The 27117-nt window shown below is 34.4% G+C and overlaps 1 protein-coding gene across 1 annotated transcript in view; it reads right to left on the reverse strand.

The window, feature by feature from the left end:
- Positions 1-27117, reverse strand: part of LOC148952399 (gamma-soluble NSF attachment protein-like) — an 86859-nt gene that overhangs the window by 20220 nt on the left and 39522 nt on the right. The window contains exons 3-6 of the mRNA XM_089089857.1: positions 25192-25276; positions 22917-22934; positions 20747-20954; positions 4002-4072 (exon numbers count right to left, since the gene is read on the reverse strand). Of these exons, the coding sequence (XP_088945983.1) occupies positions 4002-4072; positions 20747-20954; positions 22917-22934; positions 25192-25276 (382 nt within the window). The remainder of the gene's footprint in view (positions 1-4001; positions 4073-20746; positions 20955-22916; positions 22935-25191; positions 25277-27117) is intronic.

Raw genomic sequence — 27117 nt, forward strand, 5'->3', positions numbered from 1 at the left:
AGAAAAATACACAACAGTAAAGCTTCAGTATTTATTGAATCCGATATTCGTCAGATATCACGTAATTGTCGCTACAAAACTTTCGATTCTTTTTACTTACTTGAATTATAATACAAAAGAACCAATCAGGCTTTGCATTCTCGGGTGGAAATTCTAGTTGAGGGGTTTTTACTATTTCGGGAAGTGGGTTAAAGTTGTAGATGAAAGGCTTTTTGTTATCTTGGAAAGTCGGTACAATTCTAGATGAGAGGCTTTTTGTTATCTTGGAAAGTGGATACAATTCTAGGTGAGGTTTTTTTTGCTATTTTTGAAAGTGGGTAAAATTCTATATGAGGCTTTTTGCTATCTCGGAAAGTGGATGAAATTCTTGATGAGGCTTTTGTTATCTTGGAAAGTGGGTAAAATTCTAGATGAGAACCTTCTTATTATCTTGGAAAGAGGATACAATTCTAGGTGAGGGGCTTTTTTCTATTTTGAAAGTGGGTAAAATTCTATATGAGGCTTTTTGCTATCTCGGAAAGTGGATGAAATTCTTGATGAGGGGCTTTTGTTATCTTGGAAAGTGGGTAAAATTCTAGATGAGAACCTTCTTATTATCTTGGAAAGTGGATACAATTCTAGGTGAGGGGGCTTTTTGCTATTTTGAAAGTGGGTAAAATTCTATATGAGGCTTTTTGCTATCTCGGAAAGTGGATAAAATTCTTGATGAAGGGCTTTTGCTATCTTGGAAAGTGGATAAAATTCTAGATGTTTTTTTTTTTGTTATCTTGGAAAGTGGGCACAATTCTAGATGAAATCCTTTTTGTTATCTTGGAAAGTGGATACATTTCTAGGTGAGGGGCTTTCTGCTATTTTGGAAAGTTGGTAAAATTCTATGAGAGACTTTAGCTACCTCGGAAAGTGGATGAAATTCTTGATGAGGGGCTTTTGCTATCTTTGAAAGTGGGTAAAATTTTAGATGAGGGGCTATTGCTACCTTGGAAAATGGATAAAATTTTAGATGAGGGGCTATTGCTATCTTGGAAAATGGATAAAATTTTAGATGAGGGGCTACTGCAATCTTGGAAAGTGGATAAAATTCTAGATGAGGGGCTTTTTGCTATCTTAGAAAGTGGGTAAAATCCTAGATGAACGGCTATTGCTATCTTGGAAAATGGATAAAATTTTAAATGAGGGGTTTTGCTATCTTAGAAAGTGGGTAAAATTCTAGAGGAACGGCTGTTTATTATCTTGGAAAGTAATTGAGCTAAGTGAATGAGACTTTCAAGAATGGATCCAGAGTCTGAACGATGCTTCGAGAAGGTTTTTTGAAGTGTCCACCTCTTGCCCTGGAAAAGGACAGTGACCTTTTATGACCTTGGGAATATTTACCTTCAGAAATGAATCTATATCTCGGATGAGGCACAAGCACAGTTTTTAGTCTTTGACTATGTTTGGAATATTAAGTTTGAATTACAAAAATAAGTTACATCTTGCATGATTCACTATTATCATCATCCTAATATTATAAACTACAAATACTATACACAAATATCGGTGCATGGTACATGCTCCGCCAAAACGCGGAGTATATAAGACGTATTGCAATGTACCATAAGATTCCATAGACATATAGATATTTATTGCAAAACAATAGCCTCTTTGGGCCATGGCAAAAACAAAACAAATAAAACACACACACACACGCAACAAAAAAAATACTGTCCACAAACTCATAACACATCATAATATCACGCATACCAATGCCGAAACAATACAATATTTTAAGTTTTTTTCTTATTCTGATTACTATTCTTATTCTTTTTAATATTAATTTATTTTATTATTTTAGTATTATACTTTCCTTGGTTTTTATTATTTTACTTTTATTATTTTTATTTTAGTATATACTTTTGCTATTCTTTTTAGTTATTTCTTGTCTATAATGAATGTATGAAAGACTTTCTATTCTGATATCTTAGCGACATCAACGTGATATTTGAAGAATACCGGATTCAAATACCTGCTACCACCATGTCTTTCCAAATGTTATCCATTCCAGAGGGGTTACTCAGAACCTACCTAATAAAACAATAAGCAGTAATTTTTTCGCTTCTTTAGCTTTTTACAAATAGAGAAGTCTGAGTTTTAAAGCACCGTGGACATGAAAAATAAAACCTTTTTCATCTCCTGAACTCATTTTAGGTTTATTCATACCTAACAACCGTGATTTTTAAGACAGTCAAATAAGCCTCATGTCTTTGCTAATCCTGGATTAATAAGATTCTGAAGATTTGTTAAACTGTTATCCTAGGGAGATTAACTATATTGACTAGGGATAACAAATGTTATCCCTTCCAAAGGGGTTACTCAGGACCTATCTAAGGATACAATATGCAGTAATTTTTAAGCTTCTAATGAAACCTTAATATAGCCTCAAATCCTGTTGACATTATAGGAAATGTATTTTCAAAATCTAGAACCAAAGAAAAAGAGATTAAAAACTCAAAGAAGGTAAAAAAATTGTTTCTCAAAATTATATGGCTATATATCTGTCTTCTATGCCATCTCCTAAGCCCAAAAAATAAAGAAACGTAGGGATGATAATTGTACCTTGACAACTAATTTCCAGATCATATTTTACGCCCTAGGTTCATTCATGAAAGTTCATTTCCCCAGCTAACTACTTTCTAAGACAGCAAAAAGCCCCACATCTTTAAGCTCAGCCCCATCTCAGCCCCTAATCAACTTCATTCATTTTTTTCTGTCTAAAATTTGACATAGCAACAATGTATATATATATATATATATATATATATATATATATATATATATATATATATATATATATATATATATATATATATATATATATATATATATATATATATATATATATATATATATATATATATATATATATATATATATGTATATATATGTATATATATATATATATATATATATATATATATATATATATATATATATATATATATATATATATATATATATATATATATATATATATATATATATATATATATATATATATATATATATATATCTTTTAGAGTGGAAAGGCTGGGTAGCATAATAAGGAAATCCTTACAATCTTCATGGTTCAAGATCCTTAAGAGGAGGTCATTTATTCATTTTTTAACAATAGTTAAAAAAGGCGGAGTTCTTTGGCTATCCTTCCTGACATACGCTTAAGGCGATTTGTTCCTTAAAGATTCGCCCTATCTCATCCATTATAAACTTTTAGAATTTGAATGGTCGAACTATTCAGGGTCCATTAGGCGGTTTTGCCATAAACTAAAGAGCTTGGCTAGAGATCATAATAAACAACAGAAAACTAATTTTACAGTTTTGTGAGTTCCCTGTGGTGCTAACCCGCTTCGACTGAAAACCTTGCCGACACAGGGGACGTATTATTTATGCTGGAGATACATTGAATAGACAGCGCTTTGCTTAAAAATTAGTAAAAGATTACATTTTATATTATTTTAAACAAGTTCCCTGTGGTGCTGGGAGAATTCGCTAATGGGCTCTTTGTTTTTAAGACGGTCAGCCGGCACTGAGGCTCGCAAAATGATTTGTAAGTTTCGACTGGCCTTAAGAAATAACGTGACCTGTCTGTGAAAACGCGTCAAAAGAAACACACATCAACTTGTCTATCTATATTAACGATATCTTTTTTGAAATAAAAAAAAGGTCCGGAGTTAATTATCTGTGCTATTTTCTCAATTCACTGGTCTGGGTTTATAGCACGCTAGGTGGCAAAGAGTTTTCTTACATAAAAGAGTTTTTTTCCAAAAAAGTAGGGAGGCGAGTTACTTCTCACAATGAAATCGAATACCATTGGATAATAGCTAATTTGATTAATAGATTTAAATTGTTTGTTCTATATTTTAAATATATTTTGTTACCAGCGTTAGTATCAGTTGTAGAAGTGCTTTTAGATAACCGAAAATCTTTGAAATGAAATATTATTGACACAATATTATTGATTTACTCACTTTTTCAATGTGACCATGGATCTGGCTGCTTTGCCAATATATTCAGCTGCATCCCTAGGACGCTCTTCGATCTAACAAAAAGAAGGAAAACATTATTAGCCAAAACCTAACCTGTCAATCGCACTTTGAACATAGTCTTTATGTTTGTCACATAAATTTATATACAGCTATGAAACAACAATAAAAAATGTACAGAAATGTAGGGAATGGAGCAGGTTTTTTTTTTAAAGTCAGGTACACAAGAGACATTTTTCTAAATCTAAAAGAAGTAGAAATTTTTTTTTAACGAAATACCAAAAAGGTATCTTTCAAAATGTATGGAGAAGGTAATCCCCTCCAAAACCTTATACGAGGCATGTTAAATTATGAGGCTCGTAATATTTTAAATTATGAGGGTATTGAGCCCAGTCAAATATATTTGTTCAGTTAGGCGGCTTTAGAAATATTTCAAATAACACGACAAACGCTCTTCTATCTAAATGAAAGAAGAAAAACATTCTTAACCAAACCTTTAACAATTCCAGGCCCCCGGTCAAGTTTTCGAAAAGTATCTTTGTTGGGTATTTTCACTGAAAAATACCCTTTTCGGTAAAAAAAAAAAAAAATCATCATCCTCCCCCCTTTATTCTGAAAATACATGCATACAGCCCCCCCTAAATTTCCATTAATTGACGCAACTATCCTTAGAGCACATAATGGTTCATACTTACATTCAATGTATGGGACTTTGGAAGAAAATGGGTATTTTAATTGCCACTATATTAATTTCAGAGAGGCTACGGAAATATTAGAACCTTCTACAAATGAGAGGAAGGACCATACCTGGGATTTTGATTGAGAGAGGGGGACAGTGTTGGTGGCAGCACAGACTCTTGCCAATGGGTGTTTCGAGCCTCTAAATGACAAAAAAAGTGCGTATTGGGTGTTTTAGAGAAGCTTTAAACAATTAGGGGATATTGTTATTAACCAGCACCCCACTTTCCCGAATATGGCCGTGGTGAGAGGGATTTAATGATAAAAATATTAAAGGATAATCATCCTACTCACGTTCGAAGTATTAACAACTATGTCCCAATATGTGCTGTGACAAAGTGTCCCTTTCTAATTAGTTTGATAATTTTTATTGTTGTCCAAATCGTTGCTTCAACATTACCAGTCAAAAAATGCTTCAGTTTAATATATATATATATATACATATATATATATATATATATATATATATATATATATATATATATATATATATATATATATATATATATATATATATATATATATATATATATATATATATATATAATATATATATATATATATATATATATATATATATATATATATATATATATATATATATATATATATATATATATATATATATATATATATATATATATATATATATATATATATATATATATATATATATATATATATATATATATATATATATATATATATATATCTTTTAGAGTGGAAAGGCTGGGTAGAAAAATAAGGAAATCCTTACAATCTTCATGGTTCAAGATCCTTAAGGAGGTTTACATTCACTGCTCTTGCATTCCGACTCTCTCAGCTCCCTTAGTAAGGAAAAACAAAAACCTGTTTAAAAAAAAACTGACATTTATTCATTTTCCTTGCAAAAAAAATTATGTCGACTTCTGTAGTTCCATTCCTTAAATTACCCCCCAAAAAAAAACCAGCAAGCTCAGTTTTAAGTAAAGCGCTAGTTTTTAGAATTTTGCAGATATTTGGAAATATCACGAGTCAGTTTAATTAAACTAGTTTTGAAAATACATCTTAAGTAATCTGAAAAGCAATAATTTTAGTTCGTTTAAGGTTTAAACTTCGCTCTTTTCTTCCATAAGAAAAGGTTTTTTTTATAGTTAAAACAAATAGACACAGGACCAAATAGACAGGGTTCCAGGTACAACATAAGTATTTTTTATTAGGGGATTTTAATACCCAGGTCGGTAGAAAAAGGGATAGATGGGATCCTAGCCTAGGTAAATTTGGTGTTGGAAATGAAAACAGTAATGGTTACAGACTGATACAACAATCTAGTTATAACCAACACAGGTAGTTGGCCATAAAACGGCCCATAAGTTAACGTGGTATTCACATGACTGTAATACAGCTAGCCGTATTGATTATGTTATTGTAAACCGAAAACTGGCAGGATCCATACAAGATACTAGGGCATACAGGAGTGCTGTTATTGATTTTAAAAGTAAAGATCACAATCTAGATGTGCCTAAAGTTAATTTAAAGCTAAAATTTAGGAAGGGTAACAACCCTCCAGGAAGGTACGCCGTTACTAGACTTCAGGATAAGGATTTGAGAGGAACTTTTTAGGTTAGGTTTAATACTAAACTGGAGAGCTTAAAAATCGACAATGTAGAAGACGGATGGATAATTTTAGGAAAATAGTTTGTGGTGAAGTCACTGATAGTGTCTCAAGGAGTTTTAGAAACGCAACTAGGAATTTTAGTGAAAATGTTTTATGTTTAATAGAGAGGAGGAGGAGCCTGTACAAGAGCTATTTGAGTGATAGGTCATATGAAAATGAGAGGATGTAAAGTAAGTGGAGAAAGCACTAAGATGTGAATTAAGGAGGTGTGAAGTGGAGGTCATGGATACAATTTCCGAAGATCTGTAAGATACAGCCAGACGGCGTAATAGTAAAGTATTATAATGGCATTCTAATAAATTGAGAGGAAATAGTCAATCTGGACTTGTCCCGGTTAAAGATAGAAATGGGGCCACAATTAATGAGAAGAAAAAAGTTAAAGAGAGATGGACAGAACGTTTTGAGAGTGTGCTAAACTGTGATATAGAAAAGACAAAGTTTGTGACACTTTGAATGCTAAGGATGATTTATTTTGTGAGGAATAATTAGTGACAGTACTAAAAGCATTAAAAAATAATCAGGCCCCAGTTGCTAATGGTGTTGTAAACGATTTTTTTTTAAATATGGTGGTTGTAAGGTTAGAGATAAGTTTCTGAAGATTATGGATATGATTTTGAAAAAGGGAAATTATTAGCGATTTTAGGGAAACTCTTATTAAACCCCTCCATAAGAAAGGTGATAAGAGTGAGTGTGTTAATTATAAAGGCATTAGCCTAGTTTCTGTAGGAAGTAAATTACTTAGTATGGTGATACTTATCAGACTCAAAGATGCTGTAGATAAAGTTTTAAGAGAAGAACAATGTGGTCTTAGGAAGGTTAGATTATGCGTCGACCAAATTTTCCCTCTTAGGTTAATAATTTACAAGTGCCTGATTCATCAAATGCCTTTAGTTCTAAGTTTTATAGATTATGAGCAAGCTCTTGATTCAATTGATGGAGGAGATTTAGAGAAGATCAGATCATTGCATGGTATACCAGATAACAAGGCCGTATCCAGGGGGGGGGGGGGGGGTTACCCGGTTTGACCCCCCCCCGAAATTTTTGACCGAGTCAATTAAATTAGTCTAAAAAATACCTGTAAACATCGGGACCCCCCCCTGAACAAAAATCCTGGATCCGCTCTTGCCAGATAGATACACGAAAGTGATTAGTGCTATCTAGGAGAATAACACCGCTGCCGTTAAGGTAGGAAATGAGGTTAGCAGCTGGTCTTGTATTAAATCAGGAGTTAAGCAGGGTTGCATTCTACCCCAGTTTATATCATTTTGATGGACTTCGTCCAAGGAGAACAACAAAGGCTATGGGAGAACACGGAATCGAATTGGGAAGTAAAACTCTCCTAGATTTAGAAAATGCTAATGATTTAAGAATCCTAAATGAAAATTTTAGTAAAATGAATGAACTTTGGAGGTTTTGCGAGTTCAGGGTTTAAGAAAATATTTGAAAATTAACGCCAATTAGACTATGTCGCTAAGACTAGGAATAAGTGAAGGTGAAAAGGTAATGTTGGGTAGCGAGAAGATCGACCAAGTGAACAGCTTCACTTATTTAGGTAGTATTATTAGTAAAGATGGTGGGTGTAGTGAAGATGCTAAAAGTAGAATAGCCAAGGCTCAGGGTGTTTTTTCCCGGGTGAAAAAAAAAGTTTGGAAAAATAAGGAGATAATTCTGAGAACCAGGATTAGAAAACTGGAAGCAACAGTGATGACAGTGGTCAAGTAGGGTTGTGAAGCGTGGACGCTTCGAAAAACGGAAGAGGAGTTGCTAGACGTTTTCCAGAGAAATTGCCAACAGATTATTTTGGATACCCGGCTGACTGGCCGTATCGCATATAGTAAGCTGTACGAAAAATGTGGTTCAATCTCGCATTCGAGTCCCGGGAAGCCAAAAATGACAACAGAATTGGAAAACCCCGTACTCATTTCCATCCCATTTCCCTATACAGGGTATTAGTACCCCGTTTTCATTTCCATCCCATTTCCCTATTATTTTTTTTCAATTATGTATTATATTATTATTATGCCACAAACGGTATTTTGGATTTTTCATCCCCTCTGACCTTGCGTGGGTGGAACTAAGATGGAATTTTCAAAGTCTGATGTCGTTCTTGGTCTCCCCGGACTTAAATTAATAGGAAACAACCTTTCAATTATATATATATTTTCTTCAATTGTGTATTATATTATTATTATACCACAAACGGAGTTTTTCCCCATTCTGACATCACTTATGGTAGAAAAGGGGCACTAAGTGATGGAATTTTTTCCTTAGCGATATAATTTGGGGTATTCCCAGACTTGAAATGATAGAACACGACCTTTCAATCCACCAAATATTGCAAAAATTAAGATTCTGATTTTCCATCCCCTCTGACCTTGTTTGGGTGGAAATGGGGTACTAAGCGATGAACATTTTTCAATTCTCATGTCATTTTCGGTCTCCTCAGACTTGAACTAATAAGAAACGACTTTTCAATCCAGAAAATATGTCAGATATTTCAATTCGAAATTTCTCCCTCTTTTTCCTGAAAAATGGATGTTTCTGCCGAGTCTTGTTATTCAGTAGGGACGTTATGCAGGGGCAGGGGTGGATCCAAGATTTTTTCGGGGGGGGGGGGGGCAAACTAGGTTGATCCGATAAACTTGCGTTAGGAGCAAGTTTAATTAACGCAACCTTGTGTTAATTAAGTAAATTACACTACTCAAGACTACGTTAGGGGGGGGGGGGGTGGATACGCCACGGTGCCGGGGGATGTTATTCAGAAAATTTTTCGGCACATTTTGGTGAAAAAAATATCTGCTGCTCAAATGCAGGGTCAAAACCGTATTTTTACTGGACTATAATGAAAGGCTGAGATGGCTAGGCTACGTTCTGTGGATGAAGGATTATTGCCAAAGATTTTCCTTGTTGGGTAACTGTCTAGGGCCAAATGAAAAGCGGATCGTCCTCGAATGGAGTAGGAGAATGTCACAAGAAAACATTTTCGGGAAATGGGAACTTCTTCGGAGGGTTAGAGAGAGAGGCTTTGAATAGATTGGGATGGAGGAGAAGCGGGCGTAGTTGTGTTGTCCTCAGGCGGCTTGTTGCTACAACGAGTTGTTAGTAGAAGTAGTATATTTTCTCCATGAAAATTAAAAATTTGTTAGATATTCATCAACGATTTTCTTCTGTTCAGCTGAGACATGTTCGTTAATAAAAAATTAGGAACAATTTTGCAAGGAACTACGGAAACATATTTCGTTATTGAATTATTTATACTCTTTGGCAAGAGAGATTAATATTCATTTGTCAATCTATCTATTTCCATATTGACTAATGTCAAAATTGAAATGAGCTGAAAATTATCTTATAAGCCTTTGAGATTACGATAACATCAATTTTGTGACGTAAAAAATTATTGTCAGTTTTACACAAGGATTTTGTATTACAGATCCTATACAGCCAGGGCCGGATTCAAAGGTTTCACGCTTCTAGGCCCCAGCGTTTTTGCCGCTCCGTATTCATACCATAGGAGGGATGGTCCATTTTCCTTAAGAAAATTTACTGCTTTCACAGAAAGTATTCGAAAAGTGCTTTAATCAAATAGTATTAAAATAGTTCTTTGGTACAACCCGTGGCAACCCAGATGCCAACGTCACTAGTTTTTGTTAAAAAAAGAAAATTGCTCAGTGATAGTTTATTGCGCCCCTAGGCCTGGGTCTAGTTGACCAATTGGTAAATCCTGGTCTGTATACATCAACTACTTTAACGTATTAATTTTTTAATCAAACGTCATTTTCTTAGGGTTTTTTCAAAGGAAAGTTGTTTATAAATTATGTGAAATTAAATAACAAGACTTTTCAATTGTACTCACAAACTTAGATTTTTTTTTGTATATATATATATATATATATATATATATATATATATATATATATATATATATATATATATATATATATATATATATATATATATATATATATAGTACTTATTTAATAGCCTTCCTATCTCTTAAGTTAATTTTTCATCCCTGGTGGTACCCAGGGTATGGATTTCCAAGTTCTTAGGGTAAAGATATTTTGGAATCGTTTACCAAGATTAAAAACCGACTTTGATTAAAAGGACTTTGAGCTGATATTCTGATTACAAACTTATTTGGTCTAAATTTGTGTTTTTCAGGCTTTTATTATTACTCGTGAAAAAAGGACTTTTTAGTTAATTTTCACTATCTTATATGAAATATTTTACTCGGTTTTCTGTATTTTTCCTTTTGGTTTATCTGGTCTCAAACTTCTATGGAATGAGATGCATAAAATTTAATTCACGGCCGTACCCTGAAAGGGAGGGGATTGCAGGCTTGAACATCCTTCAAAAACGACATTGCGAATTAGCCAATAAGTACCCGAAATTTGTGCTTGTATAGTGGCCAATAAACGATAATAAATACATTTCAGTAGTTGCAACTTTCCTATAGCTGAAAATTAAAGACAATAAATGAGTCAATAGCATATCCACAATAGAGAGAATAACAGAATATATAAATAAATATAAGATATAGCATTTTGCAGACCACAGCCATATTGCAGGGGCAAACTAGAGTGTCCTAAATAGAGGACTAGACATCTGGTTCTCAAACTTTTGTATCTTGAGTCCAAGACATATTTGGCAATATAATTCGGGACGGCGAGTAAATAAAAAAAAAACACAAACAACTGGAAAATTCAATGAAAGCCTAAGGAATTGTACAAGTAATTGTAAAAATCATGAGATTTCAGGGAGGAGGGCCTGGCCTGAGAGCTACCCAACTCGCCGGGTTGTCTTGGGCAGCACTTGTGAGAGAATTATGTTTCGCAAAGAGTTCAGATTAAAAAGCCACTAAGCATGTACCCACGAACTTAATTTCTTTCTTTTTTGGCAGAGGAATAAACTAAAAAAACAAAAATAAGCACACTTGAAAGGAAATTTGAGAAGTTTTGAGGGCGAATTTTGAAACATAGAGGTTTGAAGGGGCGGGGGAAAAGGCCTGAAAGGTCCTGCCTTGCCTACGTCTCAGCATACAACATGAGGATTTAAGCCATAGAAATTAGGATTTCAACCACACATAGCCGATTTTCACATTTCAGTGGGTATGAAGAGGGGGTTAAAAACGTCTTTATATATCAAAAACAACAACTCTCCCGGTCAATCCATCGATTCTTATTATACATCTAAGAATTTTTTAGATTTTAGAGCACATTCCAAGTCTTCCCAGCTCTTACTATTAGACAGAGGTGTTTTGTATTGGAAAGTGGGACACGGATTCCCCAATCAGTAGAAAAAAAATCGATTCCATAAAATACAGCACATAGAGCTAAACTTTTACCGACTCAGTTTTTAACTGGATAAAAACTAAATAAGCTGAATGGTTATTCAAAGAAGGCTTATTACCTAATGATTTTGGTTGACAAAAACAACGATTTCACCAGTAGCGGATCCAGGGGGGGGGGGGCGAGAGCCCCCTAACGTAAAGTAGTGTTATTTACTTAATAAACGCAAGTTTGCGTTAATTTAACTTGCTCCTAACGCAAGCTTATCGGATCAACCTATTTTGCCCCCGCCCCCTAAAAAAAAGGCCTAGATCCGCCCTTGGATTTCACAGACAGGAAACATTAAGAAATTTTATTCATTTTTGATCAGAAAAAAATATGTAAAAACGAGCAGCTATATGAACAAAAACCCGGCTGCAATACCCCCCTCCCACCCATAATGTGACTGGTTACACCTCTTTTCCTAGATGTAGTTCAATTCTTTCGAAGTTATTCGTGCACATATTCAGCATATTTTAATAGGTTGTTTTTTCTGTTGTTTCCCACAACATAGGTCATACCAGGGGTTAAAAGTTTAAATCCTCGCCCGCTTTACAGGACATAAAGAAATAGAAGTTGTAATTGTATTCATTAAGAGTCCTAAGGCATAATGAGGACTTAAAGCCAGTTGCAAATCCGGATGCTCTTCCAGACCGTGGCCTCCACCATTATCTGCGAAGTTAGATACAAATAGTCGCCATAAAGTCTAAAAGTCAGATCTGGTATACTGCCAAAAACCGTTTCCTAAGCTGTTTTCAAAGGGAGGGTCAGCAGGGCAATGCATGATCAATGACACTTTTACCCTTTTGATCTGGTATGTTGAAATTTCAGATACGAAATTTTATGGGTGACAGCAACGGAAGTGCTTTTGCAAATGTACTACTTTAAGTACAGATATTTAAATACAGGTCTTACCATTAACAAACGTAATTTTGGATCACTCGTGTTTTCTGTGGCAAATTAATATAAACTAGAAAACATTATTTTCCAGAATGCTCCCTTTCTGTGGAAAATGAAATTACGCATAGGTTGTAAAACGTGGAATTTGTGTCAGGAACTATACTCATTAACAGTGCCGTCAATTGAGGGGGGATACATATGCCCCCTAGATTCAAAATATATATATATCCCCTAAATTTTCGTGATTTGACGCCACTGGACCTGCTTTAACCTAATAAATATAAATTTTATGAGTGAACCTTTCTTCCCGTGCCTTGCCTGGAACCATTAATTTTTTTTTCAATTTCCCCATTATCATTTACAAATTTCCATGTAATCTGACATTTCCTTCGATCTGCCCCTGACAATGAAAAAAAAACACCTCTTTTGTACGTAACTGCTTGCATCCACCAAGAAAAGCAGAGAAGGCCTGTAGCCCCAACACTCAGTGATTTTGTCTCCTAATTCGAGTATTTCTTATTATACACATTTTAAGCCTCACTTCCTTTTCAGAAATTTAATCCTTACTCCAATCAATCAAATGTTGAAAACACTAAGAAAAAAGCCATGTCATAGTAAGGGTAATGTTTCACGGGGGAGGGGTGTATAACCTGTTGACAGCCTTAGAATCTTAATAAAAAGACATAAACATCGAGCATAGTTGTTTTATCGCTATTAAGACAATGAAAATGTTACACACAAAAAATGGATCTTGTATTTCGAATTCATAATAAAAATCTTTTTCAATGAAAAACTTTTAGGAAACAGAAAATTAAACGAACAGACACTTACGCAGATAGGAGAGGATTTTAGGCCTTGCCTCCCCTCCACCCAAAAATTGACTAAATTTTTACCATATTTTTTATAGGTCCTTGATCACCCCCAAAACGCTCCACGATTTTCCATAATCAAATTGTCCACAAAAATTCCACAATTTTCCCAATCAAATTTTCTTTTTCAAACAGACGAAAAACTACACAGTATCAGTGGCGGGTCCAGAGGAGGTACCCCCCCCCCCTAGCGTAGTCTAAAGTAGTGTAATTTACTTAATTAACGAAAGTTTGCGTTAATTAAATTTGCTCCTAACGCAAGTTTATCGGATCAACCTCTTTTGCGCCCCCCCCCTAAAAGAACTTTTTCGGATCAACCTATTTTGCCCCCCCCCCCTAAAAAAAATCATGGATCCGCCCCTGCACAGTATCATAACTAGCACAGAAAGGAAAAAGGTAAAACTGCAGAGCTACATTAATATCCTAGATCCCAGATTTATAAAGAATATATATATATATCCTATAGCATCCTTTTTAGAAAGACAGAACAAAAAGAAAAGAAAGAAAGAATACTTTCTGTGCTTTTCTACAAAGAAAAGCACAGAAAGGAAAAGGGCGAAACTATATCATAGAGCTACAAGAGTATTTGACCCTAGATCAAAATCATTTTGCGACTGAAAAGCACTTCCTATGTGTTGTTTGGTTTTGTTGCACTTCTGAGTTGCTTAGTACATAGGAATTTGCTCGGGAGGAGGACACAACTTTGAAAAAAGGAAAATACAAGGAATTACCAGAAAAGTCTTAAGACTCCTGGTATTGGCGCACTGATCCCCCGCCCTTCAATGAACCTGTCTGCTTCTGGCACCAGAAGTTGTTTTCATAAAAATAAATGTATGCTGTATTTTTATCTCTCGTTTCTCAATTTCATATTTCTAAATTTTCCTCTTTTCAAATACTCGGCATTTATTTGTCTCGCTAAAATGAAACCAGCTTAAATGTAAAAAAAAATTAAATGTGGTTTAATATATTAAACCATACAGGCTTTCTAAACGAGTCTCAGCTAGGTAAGAAATAAGCTGAAGGCTTCCCAAAATGAAATACTGGCTATGTTGCTGCTGGAAAAACAATCTTTACTTCCTTCCAAACAAGTAACGCCTGAGTAGGTCATCCCAACCCCCCTAACAACATATATGCCAACAAAACAATCTAACCAAAATTTTCCAAAGCTAGTTAAAGGCAAACAAATTCATAGAGCCCTCACACAAGGAGGGAGGGGGGCATTTGGTCTCTTAAACCTTGATATTATTAAATTATTGCTATAATTTCTTACATATTCCATATTATTCACCTGTTTTGGGATTTTTTTTTAAGTTGTACCATCCCTCTTCGAACACCAAATCATGCGTAAGTTATATTTATGTGACATTCATCAACCGGAAAAATTTTAATTAAAGCTTTAATTAAATTTTAAGGTTAGTAATGGTTGCAAACTCTCTTGAGATATTCACAGGAAATTATGCATTTAGGTTAGCACTTGATAACCTTTTTGCCCTACTTAACACTAATGAGGAGATTTAAAACACGACAAATAAATTATACAATGGCTAAATAACTTGTAAAAAGTCAATATCTTCAACAAAATTATAGAAGATAAACAGTTGAATATTAGGATTTCATGAGAGAAGAACAGTTTATTATAAGTTAAGGAAAATGAACATTTTGGTGGTTTTATCTTTTGTGCTATCTGTGGCATTAGCAGCACCTGCACCCCAAATTCCACTATTTCTACCACTTCAACAGAACGGACAACAAAGACTTTTCATGCAACAAGCCTTTCCAAAACAGTTTAATAATAAGCCAAAAAGGCCTCAGAAAATGAGAATAGTTGATTCAGGAATGAAAAGACCCCAGAGTGAAAAACACATGGAAGAAGGTAAAGGACCCCTAAGTTCCCTTCTTTCTTTGATTTCTGGCCGTGATAAACTCAAGACGCAAGTGAGTCAGTTAGACAATTCTCGTTCACAGCTAGTGCCTGAATTTAATATGGAAAGTTCAATTGCTAGTTTAACGTCAGCCATTGGTACAATCATGAGGAAAGATGAGTGTCAAAAGAAACTTCTTTGTGTGGTAGGCAAAGTTTTACCATTTTTACAGGGTTCGAGACTACCTCTTATGGCGATGTCTGCACTCGCACCCTCTCCAATTAAGGAGCTGCTTCAGCCTCTCAACGACGGTCTTGCCAAAGGTGAAAGTTGCAGCAAATATGCTTGCTTTGACTTCTAATTTATTTTGTATCTAAGCCTTACTAAGCAGACATTTAATAAACTATTTATTGAACTTCTGTCTATATTGCTATTTATAATAAGAATGGACAGGATAAACTATACTAGCGTACATGTTTTTTACAGGGATAGATAGTGTTTATGCGTAGTTAGCTTTAAAGTTTATGTTCCCGATGCAAGTTTTTAGTACGCTATTTTTTGTAATCCTATGGTTTTAACGTGAGATTACCAATTTACAATTATTCCATAGCTGAGATTCTGTTCATCCGTCTACCGGATTACACTTCTAAAATTCACTTTACCATTTCTATAGAAAAATCAGTTGGAAACATACAAAATTAGAAGAAAAAAATTCTATTCTTAAAGCAATTTTAGATCAGTCTATAAATTTAAGTATTATAATAATTCTGCCTCGGGAAATGGATAGATCTGTAACTAATCAGTCCAATTATTTAAGTATTCAAGCTCCTTTCAGGAGATTGTCCATGCGTACTACGTATGGACAATCTCCGGCTACTGAATGAGGCACTCCACTGGTAGCCAACGTGATTATTCCGCAGACGCAGAAACACCCTGCGACGGACGTAGCAGATAAATCTATTTAACCAACATACGTCAATCCAACCTCCGGGAGGACAAACTGGTATCATCATACCCACGGGAAGATTGGCGGCTCCCTCTAGAGACAGAGGTGGATCTAAGGTAAGGAGATGAAACCCCGTAAATGACGGAAACCACAGTGTACCTAAACCAGCTAATGCAAAAAACAAGACTCCCCGTCCCAGTAATCTCTTGTGAAAAAAAAACAACAAAAAACGGTAATATGGAAAATCGGATATTTGGACATGAAAACATGTTTATGGAAGTCTCAAAATCTCCCTAAAAAGTCGGATTCTGGGAATTTATATCCTTCACATAAACACCAATAGAATAATTCCAGCGGCGTAACTAGAATTTCGTTTAGGGACGGGTGCAAACATGGAAAAGGTCGGCATATAACTATTATTTCATCAAAATCGCAGGTTTTCCATTGTTCACTCGGTCTTCCTATTTCAGGGGAGTGTGAACTCGAAAAATTAATCAGAACTGTTTCTTCCAAAACACCTTTTTGCGTCATAATTTTTCGTAAAAGTCTTCAGTGGTTTTGGATATAAATAATAGGAATTTTAATAGTTTAACTGAATTCGAAAATCTTATCAGGTTTTATTGTTTCACTTACGCAATGAATCTTGAAGTTGTTTCCCTTCTGAAATAGCAACCGATCAAATGAATGAACTGTAAACCATTCTACTCAAATAAAAGAATCATTACAAAAACAATAAGAGCTAGAAAGACTGACAATATAAGTGAATTCAGCATGAAAGTTTCACCAGGGAACTTTTCAAAACAATTAAAACCCGCATCAGAAAACTAAGCAAAAGGGCAAATACCGCAAAATTAAAGCTGTGGGCAGTAGAAAAACTTACATGATATTTACATATTCAGCACAAAGGTTTTAAGAGTCACATGAGAGGTGTCAATTCCCGAAACTTTAGGGGGAGAGCTAAATGCATTTTTCAACCTTTAGGCGGACAAATTTTATGTTTTTTTTTTAATGTTTTCAATGAAAATATCGAAAAGGAACTTTTCAATGAAAGTACGCCCAAATACGGCATGGTTCATATCTAGGAAGGTAGAGGTAAAAAATCTAGGGGAGTGGGAAAGCCCCCTCCAATTGACCCCACTGAGTCATATATATTCCTTCATGAGGTAAAAAAAAGAAAATAGCAGCGTTTTCCAACTTAGAAATCTCTATTTTTACATAAGTTAAAATTAAACGAACAGATATTCCAGGTGCATACGCAGGAGATGGAGGAGAGGAAGGGGGCTTAGTTACCAGGCAAATTTCCCAGAATTTCAGTTTCAATGCCATCAATGTAATTTTTTAAATGCTCTGAACAATTAATTGATTTTAGATTTATCTAAGTTGTCAACCTCCCCTTCCGGATTGCTGTTCCCTCCTCCGAGACGAATTCTAACGTCTGTACCAAAGTAGAGTTAATTTATGAAAGAACATAGACAGCATGTGTTTTCATCAGCTTTTGGAGCCTTTTCTTCTATGCCACAAGCAAACTTTTCCTACGGATACTTGAAGCATAAAAGATACAACTGTGTTTAGATCCCGCGTTGCCAACGAGATCCTGGCACAATGTGGTACATCTGGACATTTTATGGTAAAATTCAAAATTTCTGGTACATTTTGATTACAATTGCCAGGTTGTTTTAATTTTTTGAATTCTTCTTCCAGCCAGCTCTAGGGATAAAGGCAAAAGAAAAGGGATGTTTCGTCGAACATAAACTCGACACAAAAACAAATGCCCACAAACATCAGACTAATCATCACACGAGGAAACAGCGCTTAAAATCAGTTTCTAAGAGAGGGTGAAGATGTTAGCCGAAAAAAAAGTTGCTTGCTTTTCAGTTTATCTTGACATATTTGTATTGACGTACTTTTCAGTTTATTCTAGTACTTTTGTCGGTTAAATTGAATGTTGACGTAGAATGCAACAATTTCGCCCTAAAAAAAAAAAATTGTGGTGCGATTTATCCCGAAGCATTGGAAACATTATTAAGGTCATACATTGATTACCATTCTAATTAGCTACAGTGAAGCCATTTAGCGGCTCGGTATACAATGCCTTTTTATGCTATATATTCAAGTAGTATATCCACAGTGCATATCAGGACCTACGGCTCAATTGTGGTCCGGGAATACGTTTTCAAGCTCTTACTTTGCTCGTAGTGCTTGAAAGATTCTGTCAAGAAGATTATTTTAGGTTTGGCTTAATCTCTTTCTCTCTGTCTATTTGCTTATTTCGCTTTGTCTGTCACTATTTCTGAGAGTTTAAAAATATTCCAAAAAGCACTTGCAAAAAACTCCCAAGGTTTGAACAAAAATCAAAATTTTACATAATATTAAAATTTTACATAATAATATATATATATTTAACATATTTCTTGAGATTTTTTTTTTAAATACACACTTTTTCAGAGGTCTTGAAAAATCAATCCTAAATTTAAGAACTTGGAAAAAGGGTATATTCGAAAAATAATCTCACTAATATCCGAGGAAGGAAAATAGGGTGTGTGAAAGCACGAGATGGCTGGTTCCGACCCCCATTCCTCTTCCTGATTGATGGGATAAGAAACGGAGATCAGCACCAAAGATAGGGACTGTAGAGTCTAGTGCCATATTCTTTATTTATTTTTTTGTTATTATTTAATATTAATATATTAGATTTCTTACAGACCTTGGGATTTTTTGACTGTGCATTTTAGAATATTGTCACATTCTCAGAGGTAGTTCAGCAAGACAATACTTGATATTTCAATAAGATTCTAGCATTTTTTTTTTTTACTTTTAGCCCCGAGTCTGTTCGGCAGAACTCGGTACTCTGATGAGGGAATGGGTGGAGGTAGGAGCTTAGAAACGTCTCTAGGTCCTAATGTAAATCCCTTCCTGAGAGTGACGTTCATCTAGCTCATTACCTTTCTGAGTCTAATTTCGAAGCATTCGCAAAATAGTTCAAATTTGTGTAAACAGCGACGGGTTGTCACGTTGAAACGCAAAACTGACTGCAATAAAACGGTACAAGAATTTCTACGAAATGGAAAGTTTAATCCTTGTAGCTTGTTTCGGTGAAACCATAAGAATGCTTATATTCACATAGGCTGTTAAGCCAGGAGAACCGTAGTATAGAGTAGATTCCGCATTGTATCCTCGATGCGGTAAAACCGTAGTCAGTTTACATAAGCAATTCAAGAAAGGCAAAGAATTCAAATTTGGGAAACACTGATTATTCTTCCCCATCAATACTATCTGCCCCTATATTCTAACGGACTTTGGTGAATGGTCTGCTGTCAAAATAGTTCAGTAGCTTCTATTGATTGCACCACATCCCTCACTGGCAAATTTGCCTCTTGAGATGTCTCTCAAGCCTTCAAAACCAAAAGGGACCTTTCATGGCTAATGTTATGTTTGTAAAAAGCGGTTGGATAAAACTTGACACCTAGAATTACCTTTTCTCCCCGCTCCAAAAGAAAGTAGCGATAAAAAAAAATCGTTCAAAAACATTGCGGCCAAAATAAAAATCCTGGATTTGTTCATTGATTTCCCCTTATGACTGCCCTACCTCTTTTTTTTTGTCGAAATGTGCAAGCGTTTTAACCGCATGCAATGGGTTTTTCAACGCATGGGTCTAGTGAATAACCACGCGAATACGGGGTAATATACGCATGCGTTTCTCTGCAATACGTAGCAGTTTTGCGCTTTACGCTCAGTGTTAGCATTAGGTTTGACTTCTTTTTCCGTAGAAATTACATCCACAGCGTCGCATCTAAAAGTTCAAGATAACATCAACTTATTTTCTGGACCCTTTTCAAGCTTACAGAAATTATTTCTATTTATTAAACAATATGCTATCAAAGGGTCTCAATGGGTCTTCACCAGTCTTTTTCTATTTTAAATCTTCTTAAGTACTTAAGAACTCTCAAGTTCTTCTTGGTCAAACAATTTACTTTAGGGTCAATGAGACAGATCCAAGATTCCAATAGCTGCCAATCACGTTTCTAGAAGAATTCCCAGTGCCTGACTGATTCAAATCACTAAATCTTCAGGACACATAAATTGTGGCAAAAACCTTACCCTTTTCCTATGAGTTCTAGGCTTGTTCCATTTTACAAAGTGAGCGCAACCTAACTTGTGCTAGCTTTAACAGAATCCGATTAAATAGACTCAGGACTTAAGAAACCTCATTTTTTCCCATTCGCAGTTATAGCACATAAAGGGCCAATGATACACATTTTAATTCTAACAATTGCAATCCCTGTTTTTTTAGGAATCCTCCACGTTTGATCGCTTCAAATTCCCAAATTTCAAAAGCACATAACTTTTAGAATTAAGAATCTTCATCCTCTTCCGTTTGAGTTCTAGGCTGATTTCGTTTTACATAGGTAAGTGAACCCAACTTGTACTTACATCAACAACATCTGCAGCTCGTATGTACAACTTCATCGCCTCTTCTGGCAGATCGTTAGCGATTGCTTTGGCAGCTTTATCGAGGGAGATGGCGGCAGTATCCGGAGCCCCATATTCTAGATAGAAATTGCATGCTTTGTGAGCCAGATCAGGAATAACGTCAAATTGGTTTAAATCCTTTGCTATGGCAATTACTTGGTCAATGCATCTACGAAAATATTACTTTTAAATATGTAAATGGAACAACTGGAATAGTGAAGTAATTCACCAAATCCACATAGAAAGGTCAAACGCTATTCTAGAACAGTCATAAAGCACCTTTCACACTACGTACATAATTTTCTATGCTAAAGGGTCGACTTACGCTATCAAGTATAACCTTTGACTTACACGAGTCCTTTATTGGCGAACGTAAAAATCCATAGAACCACCATAATCATCGTCTAAATCATCACAGTCATCATAAGCAGACAGTTCAAAAATTAATAATATTTGATAGAAATGGATATTCAAGCGCGAAAAGCTTTCTAGGAAAAGATTATTATTTTTTTTTTTAATATATTGATTTTTCATCCAGAAATTTCATTTTGCTGCTGCTATATTGAATGCTATATTTCCCATTACGTAACGTAAAATTCTAAGTATAGCTCGAGTCTATTTGGCGGTGTCTCCGTTATGGACAAAATTTGCTTCGTAACATAACACAACATAAAGAATTAAAGTAGGCTGGCGTGAAAAGTTCTACGGCGTAGCATGATATAACCACAAGACTTTTCACTTGCCTTTTGATTCAGGTTGCCAATGGAAATTTAAATTCACATAATCCAGAACGGCAGCCCCAATATTTGGTAGTCTAAGAAAATTTCCATTAGTTTTTTTTTACACTTAATCGTTAAGTATAAAAAAAAAAAAAATCGATTTGTTCCCTCATGTCAAAAAGCAGTACCACTGGATCACGATGAAATATTGTTCATGATAAATCAGATATAGAAGGTACAACAAAAGGCCAAAAGCTATGCTTACAGATTTTTTTTTTTCGCCAATGTGCTAAAAGATTAAGCGAAAAAAAACTAGTGAAAGGAATAAAACAGAAAAGCAATGACATTTGTTGGATATAATTACAACCTTTGAACACACTTGAAAAAATCTGATATTTCTCAGATTTTGAAAACTAGAAGAAATCTGACAACTTGAAGATTGAGAAAATCTTAAAATGTTAAAAAAAAAGGTAAAAATACATGTTTAATAACAAAAATGAATCTCAAATTAAGTCAAAATACAAACAATAATTTTTTTAATTTATTTTTAATGTATTTTCTCTCAAAAGTAAACTCCATGCATTTTTTTCTGCACGGATCTAGATATAGACATCATTAATAAGTTTTTAATAGACAAATTAATATTAATATTAATAGACAAAATAAGTGGAGCTGATTGTATACACGTTCGGTTCGTTTTACGTTAGTCATAGGCCTGAACCGACAACGGGACTCCTAAAGTATTTTAGATACTACGAAAGAAGAATTTTTTTCAATTTAAACGTGGAGTAGTGCTATCAAAGAATATCCAATGTTTGAAACCCAAACCTCTTGGATTCTCAGGAGGTTCGGGGAGCCAAAACCTCTTACCATTCCAGGCATTCCACCAGTATTAACCAGGCTTAACCTATACAAGATGTATCTGCATGGAACAATTTGAATATGTATTTCCTGTATTGTAAATATACTATTATTTATAAAAATATTGTAAATATATTAGTGTAAATATGTATTATTATTTTAATAATCTTTAGGTATCATTGGTTTAAATAAAGATAAACAGAACAAACCCTATATTAAAGCAAGAGGAGAGATGAGGGCTTGTGGTATCTTGCATAACATGCGGCATATTTCAGACCATATACAAGATAAATCCGGGTGGCAAAAATTGAACATGTATTTCCTGAATGGTTTATTTTAAAAGTGTTTAGCTCCACTTGGTTAAAAAAAAAAACTGTTCAACTGTTTTTGGAAAAAAGCCTTAACTTTAATTTAGATTGATTTTAATTGTCCAAGAGAACAAGCAGTGAATAACGCCTATAATTATAAAGAAAACTTCACACTAAAATGGCACAACTACGGAAAAGCTAAAAATACGATATAGTATAAGAAATAAAAACATATAAACTTACTTTGCGGCAGAAAATAATCTAGTTGGTTTATTGTTAAGGCAATATAACCATAAAATGAAAAAAAAACTCTTTAAAAGAGAGGGGAAAATAGAGAACAAGAGAGAGAGAAAGGGACAGACAAGATTTAGAACAAAGAAGAAAATTAAGCCTCCCAAGAGGAAAAATAGCTTGTATATTTTTTTCAAATTGACGTATTAGCAACGACAGAGCTCGAGAGCGTTTATTGGACCTACAGTAATCATCTGAAACATTTCTAGACACACATTCTACAATATTTACTGAGCTAGTAGTCAAAGAGTTGAAAACACAGCAAATGTGCATTTTAAGCCAAAAGCTTTGGCTAGAAACATTGTGAAGAAATCATAGCTTCTAAATGGTCACTTACTATCTTGCGGCTTTCATTCCACAAAAATTCTGGCTCCCCTCTTGAGAAATCGCTAAGTGAAAAATGGACAGAATAACATACTACTACTACTAACAACTAACAGCAGCCCCGAGCCACCTGAGGCCAACACAGCTACGCACGCTCCTCCTCCATTCCAATTTACACCCTCCCAAGAAGTTTCCATTTTCCTAAAATATTTTCTTACGATATCTTCCCGTCCCATTCAAGGATGACCCACTTGGGTCATCCTTGAGATGGGTCATCCTTGAGACTTAGCATGTCTTTAAAGACATGCTAAGTACTTATTCTAAACATTAAAACTGACGTGACATCACTTCAACACGGTGACCCAAAAGCATGAACAGAGTCAAGACACCCACCCTGAACCCGCCAAAAAATTATGATCTAGCATTCAAAGGTGCATTCATCCAGGGGGTTTGATGCCTTCCAAGTTTTCCCAGGGAAGAGTGCTTTATCATAAATATAGTAAGATTATCAACAATTATAGTAAGGTTTATAGTAAGATTGTAGTAAGAATTCTACAAAAACTCTTTTATACCTCATTTTATTATGATTCTTTGATAATGATTGGTTGATATTTTTCAACATTTAAAAACCGTTTTAATTCTTATTTTTAATTCATTTTAAAAAGTTATGTTAGAATGATTCTGAATACTGATTTGATTTACATTTTCAGAGTTATTTTAGGTGAAACTTTTCTGCACAATCTTAACATTATTTGTGCTATTTTTGCAAATAAACCATAATATATTATATTATAGCTTACAATTTCACTCACGGAATTTTCCCAAGAAACAACGATTACCCCCCCCCCCCCCCCCCAAAAAAAAGAAAAGCATAGCACCTGTCCCCCATGTAGAGATAAATAAATCAAAAATGTTGCTATAACATAATTGGATACACACTGCTTATTTGATAACTTTAATTCAAAGCCTCTTAATCTTTGATAGAGTACTTATTCTTTTTCCATTTGACAAAAACTTTTCTAAAACCTTATAGATGTCGGTAAGGTATTTGCGGTAAAATGTTAGGATTTAGGTCTTCGCGTTCGCTTCTCGTATAATGTCAATTTGACGATGACAAATTAACATCATCAAATGAAAAACAGTAAACAATTTGCAAGGAATTTTTACATTACATGTAAATTCATTTCTGGGATGAAACAGAAATGCTGGTTCTTTCCCTTTGGGAACATCTTTTTAAAAGACCTATTGGACTTTTTGGACCCACTCAGTTCAAAGTAGATCGAAAAACTGCATATGGAGGAAACCTTAACAACCAATTCTTGCCGAAATCATTACATACATGGTGTACACACAAAGATCGCATTGTGCTTTTCTATCATTTTACGTACAGAACCGTTAAAAATGTGTAACACCTAACTGAGTACAGGACCGAGTTAAATATTAATAAACCCCTGTTTTGTATCTAAGACAGATGCTTCAAGTATGGCACATTAGTAGATGGCGTCAAATTATTTTCAATAGGAGCTCTTTTGAGTAACTTTTTCATGTAATTTAAAAGTTAATCAAAATATCTATTTTAATATTTTTTTTTAACTACATTAATATTTTTAAACTACATAAAAACTACTCCAATACCTGTTTCTATATAATTTTAATTTGTGCATTAAAAGAGAACAGTGCATTGTTTTCAACAGAAACTGTTCCAAAATAATTTTTCTGCTTTCATAGTGAACTAAAACAATCTAGACTGGCAGTGCCTTATAACTGAACTAGTTTCTACATTAATAAATTTTTCATTAGTTTTAAAATTTTATTTGTACATTCATAGAGGACAGTGCCTTTCAACTGAAACTGTCCAAATTTACTTTTTTTACTACTCCGCCTCATGGTGACAAAAGGATACGCTCCAGTCTGCTTGTGACACTGAGACGCTTTCTGTAAAGCTTCCTGACACTGAGAATAGGCTTTGGCGCTCCGGAAACAAGTCGCTGAAAAATAAACATACGTCAGTACAAGTCTTCACTAAGCATGGCTCGATCTAAACATCAAAGAAAATCACCACGCCATCTAGTATTTGGCGATTTTGTTCCCTTTTTAGCCTACTCCAAACCATTGCATACTTGTCTTTTCAGGTACTTTAAAATTAAGGGGAGGATAAAGAATACTGGATTGTGTCACCACTAAACGTACTGCCTTAAAGCCAACTGGCCTACTTCTACCGACAAAATTTTCTCCAGCTATCAAGCATCACTTGTGCAGATTGGATTTTGATGTAAAATAATTCTTGGAAAAAATACAGATTAATTGTAACTTGCAGAGTAATTTCAGCTTTAAGCAAATAATTGCACACCAACTACGTCAGCTCTAGATCTTTCTTTTTGAAATTTCTTACCAGTGACTTTGCTAGACGCTATACTACGCGTGATGCTAATAGCTCTTAATCCTTAGTTTCACATGCTAAATCAACAAAGATCCAACCCTTAAAAACATCCTATTATATTTGCTACACACTACAGAGACAGCAGACCAATAAATTAAATAGTAAACTATATAGTAGCTATACACTTTTAAAACTATATGTTTAAAAGTGGTAAAAGTCAAAAGCCGTGTTTTCCAGTTGTCAATAGCAGAAAATTGGGTATATAAGTCTGTCATAACAAGGTTTATGTAAAAGCCATTTAAATCTATTTAGTTTACAAGCATTAAACTAATTGCTGACCAGAAAGGGGTTAGTAGGGCAAGCTTTAGCAACAGGGAAGATAAACTGCTATCTTATATGTAACAGTTGATTATGGTAACAGTTGGGGAGATTTTAGCCTCTATTTCTTTATTTTTTATTTGCTCAACAGATCCGTGAACTAGAGATCCGATTGCATTTCGTTTGTTTGCCAATACAAGCCAAGGTGGAGAGGGCAAGTCACCTGTTGATTCCTCTAAGCAAAGGTTGGTTGGGGGGCGGTTGGTTAATACTCTAGATGACTCTGCAGGTGGACTTGCAATTTCTTAAAAATGATAAAATTGAATATCAATTTTTTTTTCTTTCGGGATAATAATTAAAGACTTCCCCTAAATCGATAAGTCCATTTCAATTTGCTGTATCTGATAGTGTTCAGAAAAAATCAGAGACTTCTACTTTTTCACAAGAACATTATTTCTCTTTCTTCGGAATTTAGAAATAGTTTGAAAATAAAATTTTGAGGACAAAAATATCAAGTACACGTCTTGAAGACAAGGGAGTAACCAGCATTCAGTGATTGTTCCTTTGATTCAGTGAATTTAAATTTAAGTATTTAATAAGAAATGTAAAGCTACCTTAAGACTTAGGGACTTTATTACAAATAAACGACTTTCGAAACCAACCAAGGATTAAAAATAAATAACCTGACAAACTAAAACTATGTGACATATAAAACAAAGGGGGAAGTCCTATATACTTAAGGGTTGATAACCTGAAACAGAGTTAACGGTATTTTAGACTTAATTTAGGTTAACGAGATTAACCCTTTCAAGTTGAAGTAAGATTTTAGATAATAAGAAGCGATAGATAAGATAAAGAAGGCCATAATAAGAGTGCCATGGCCATAAGTAATAGCCATGGATACATCAATTTAAATCCAATATTTTTTTCAGTTTCATTTCTTTAAATTATTTTCAACTTGTTTTTATTTTGATTTATTATTTCTATTAATTTCATACTATTTTTCGAATAAGCGTATACAATATTTGATTAAATTGTCATGGATTTTGCACAAGAACATTTTATTTGTCTAAAATTTTCAATCTAGAGCACATTTTTTTCTGATTTTTCAGCAAAAAAAAGTGCTTTATT

This window comes from Artemia sp. Qi Xiang Cuo, chromosome 5 (assembly GCF_049724085.1).
Source record: "Artemia sp. Qi Xiang Cuo chromosome 5, ASM4972408v1, whole genome shotgun sequence".
Taxonomy (NCBI): domain Eukaryota; kingdom Metazoa; phylum Arthropoda; class Branchiopoda; order Anostraca; family Artemiidae; genus Artemia; species Artemia sp. Qi Xiang Cuo.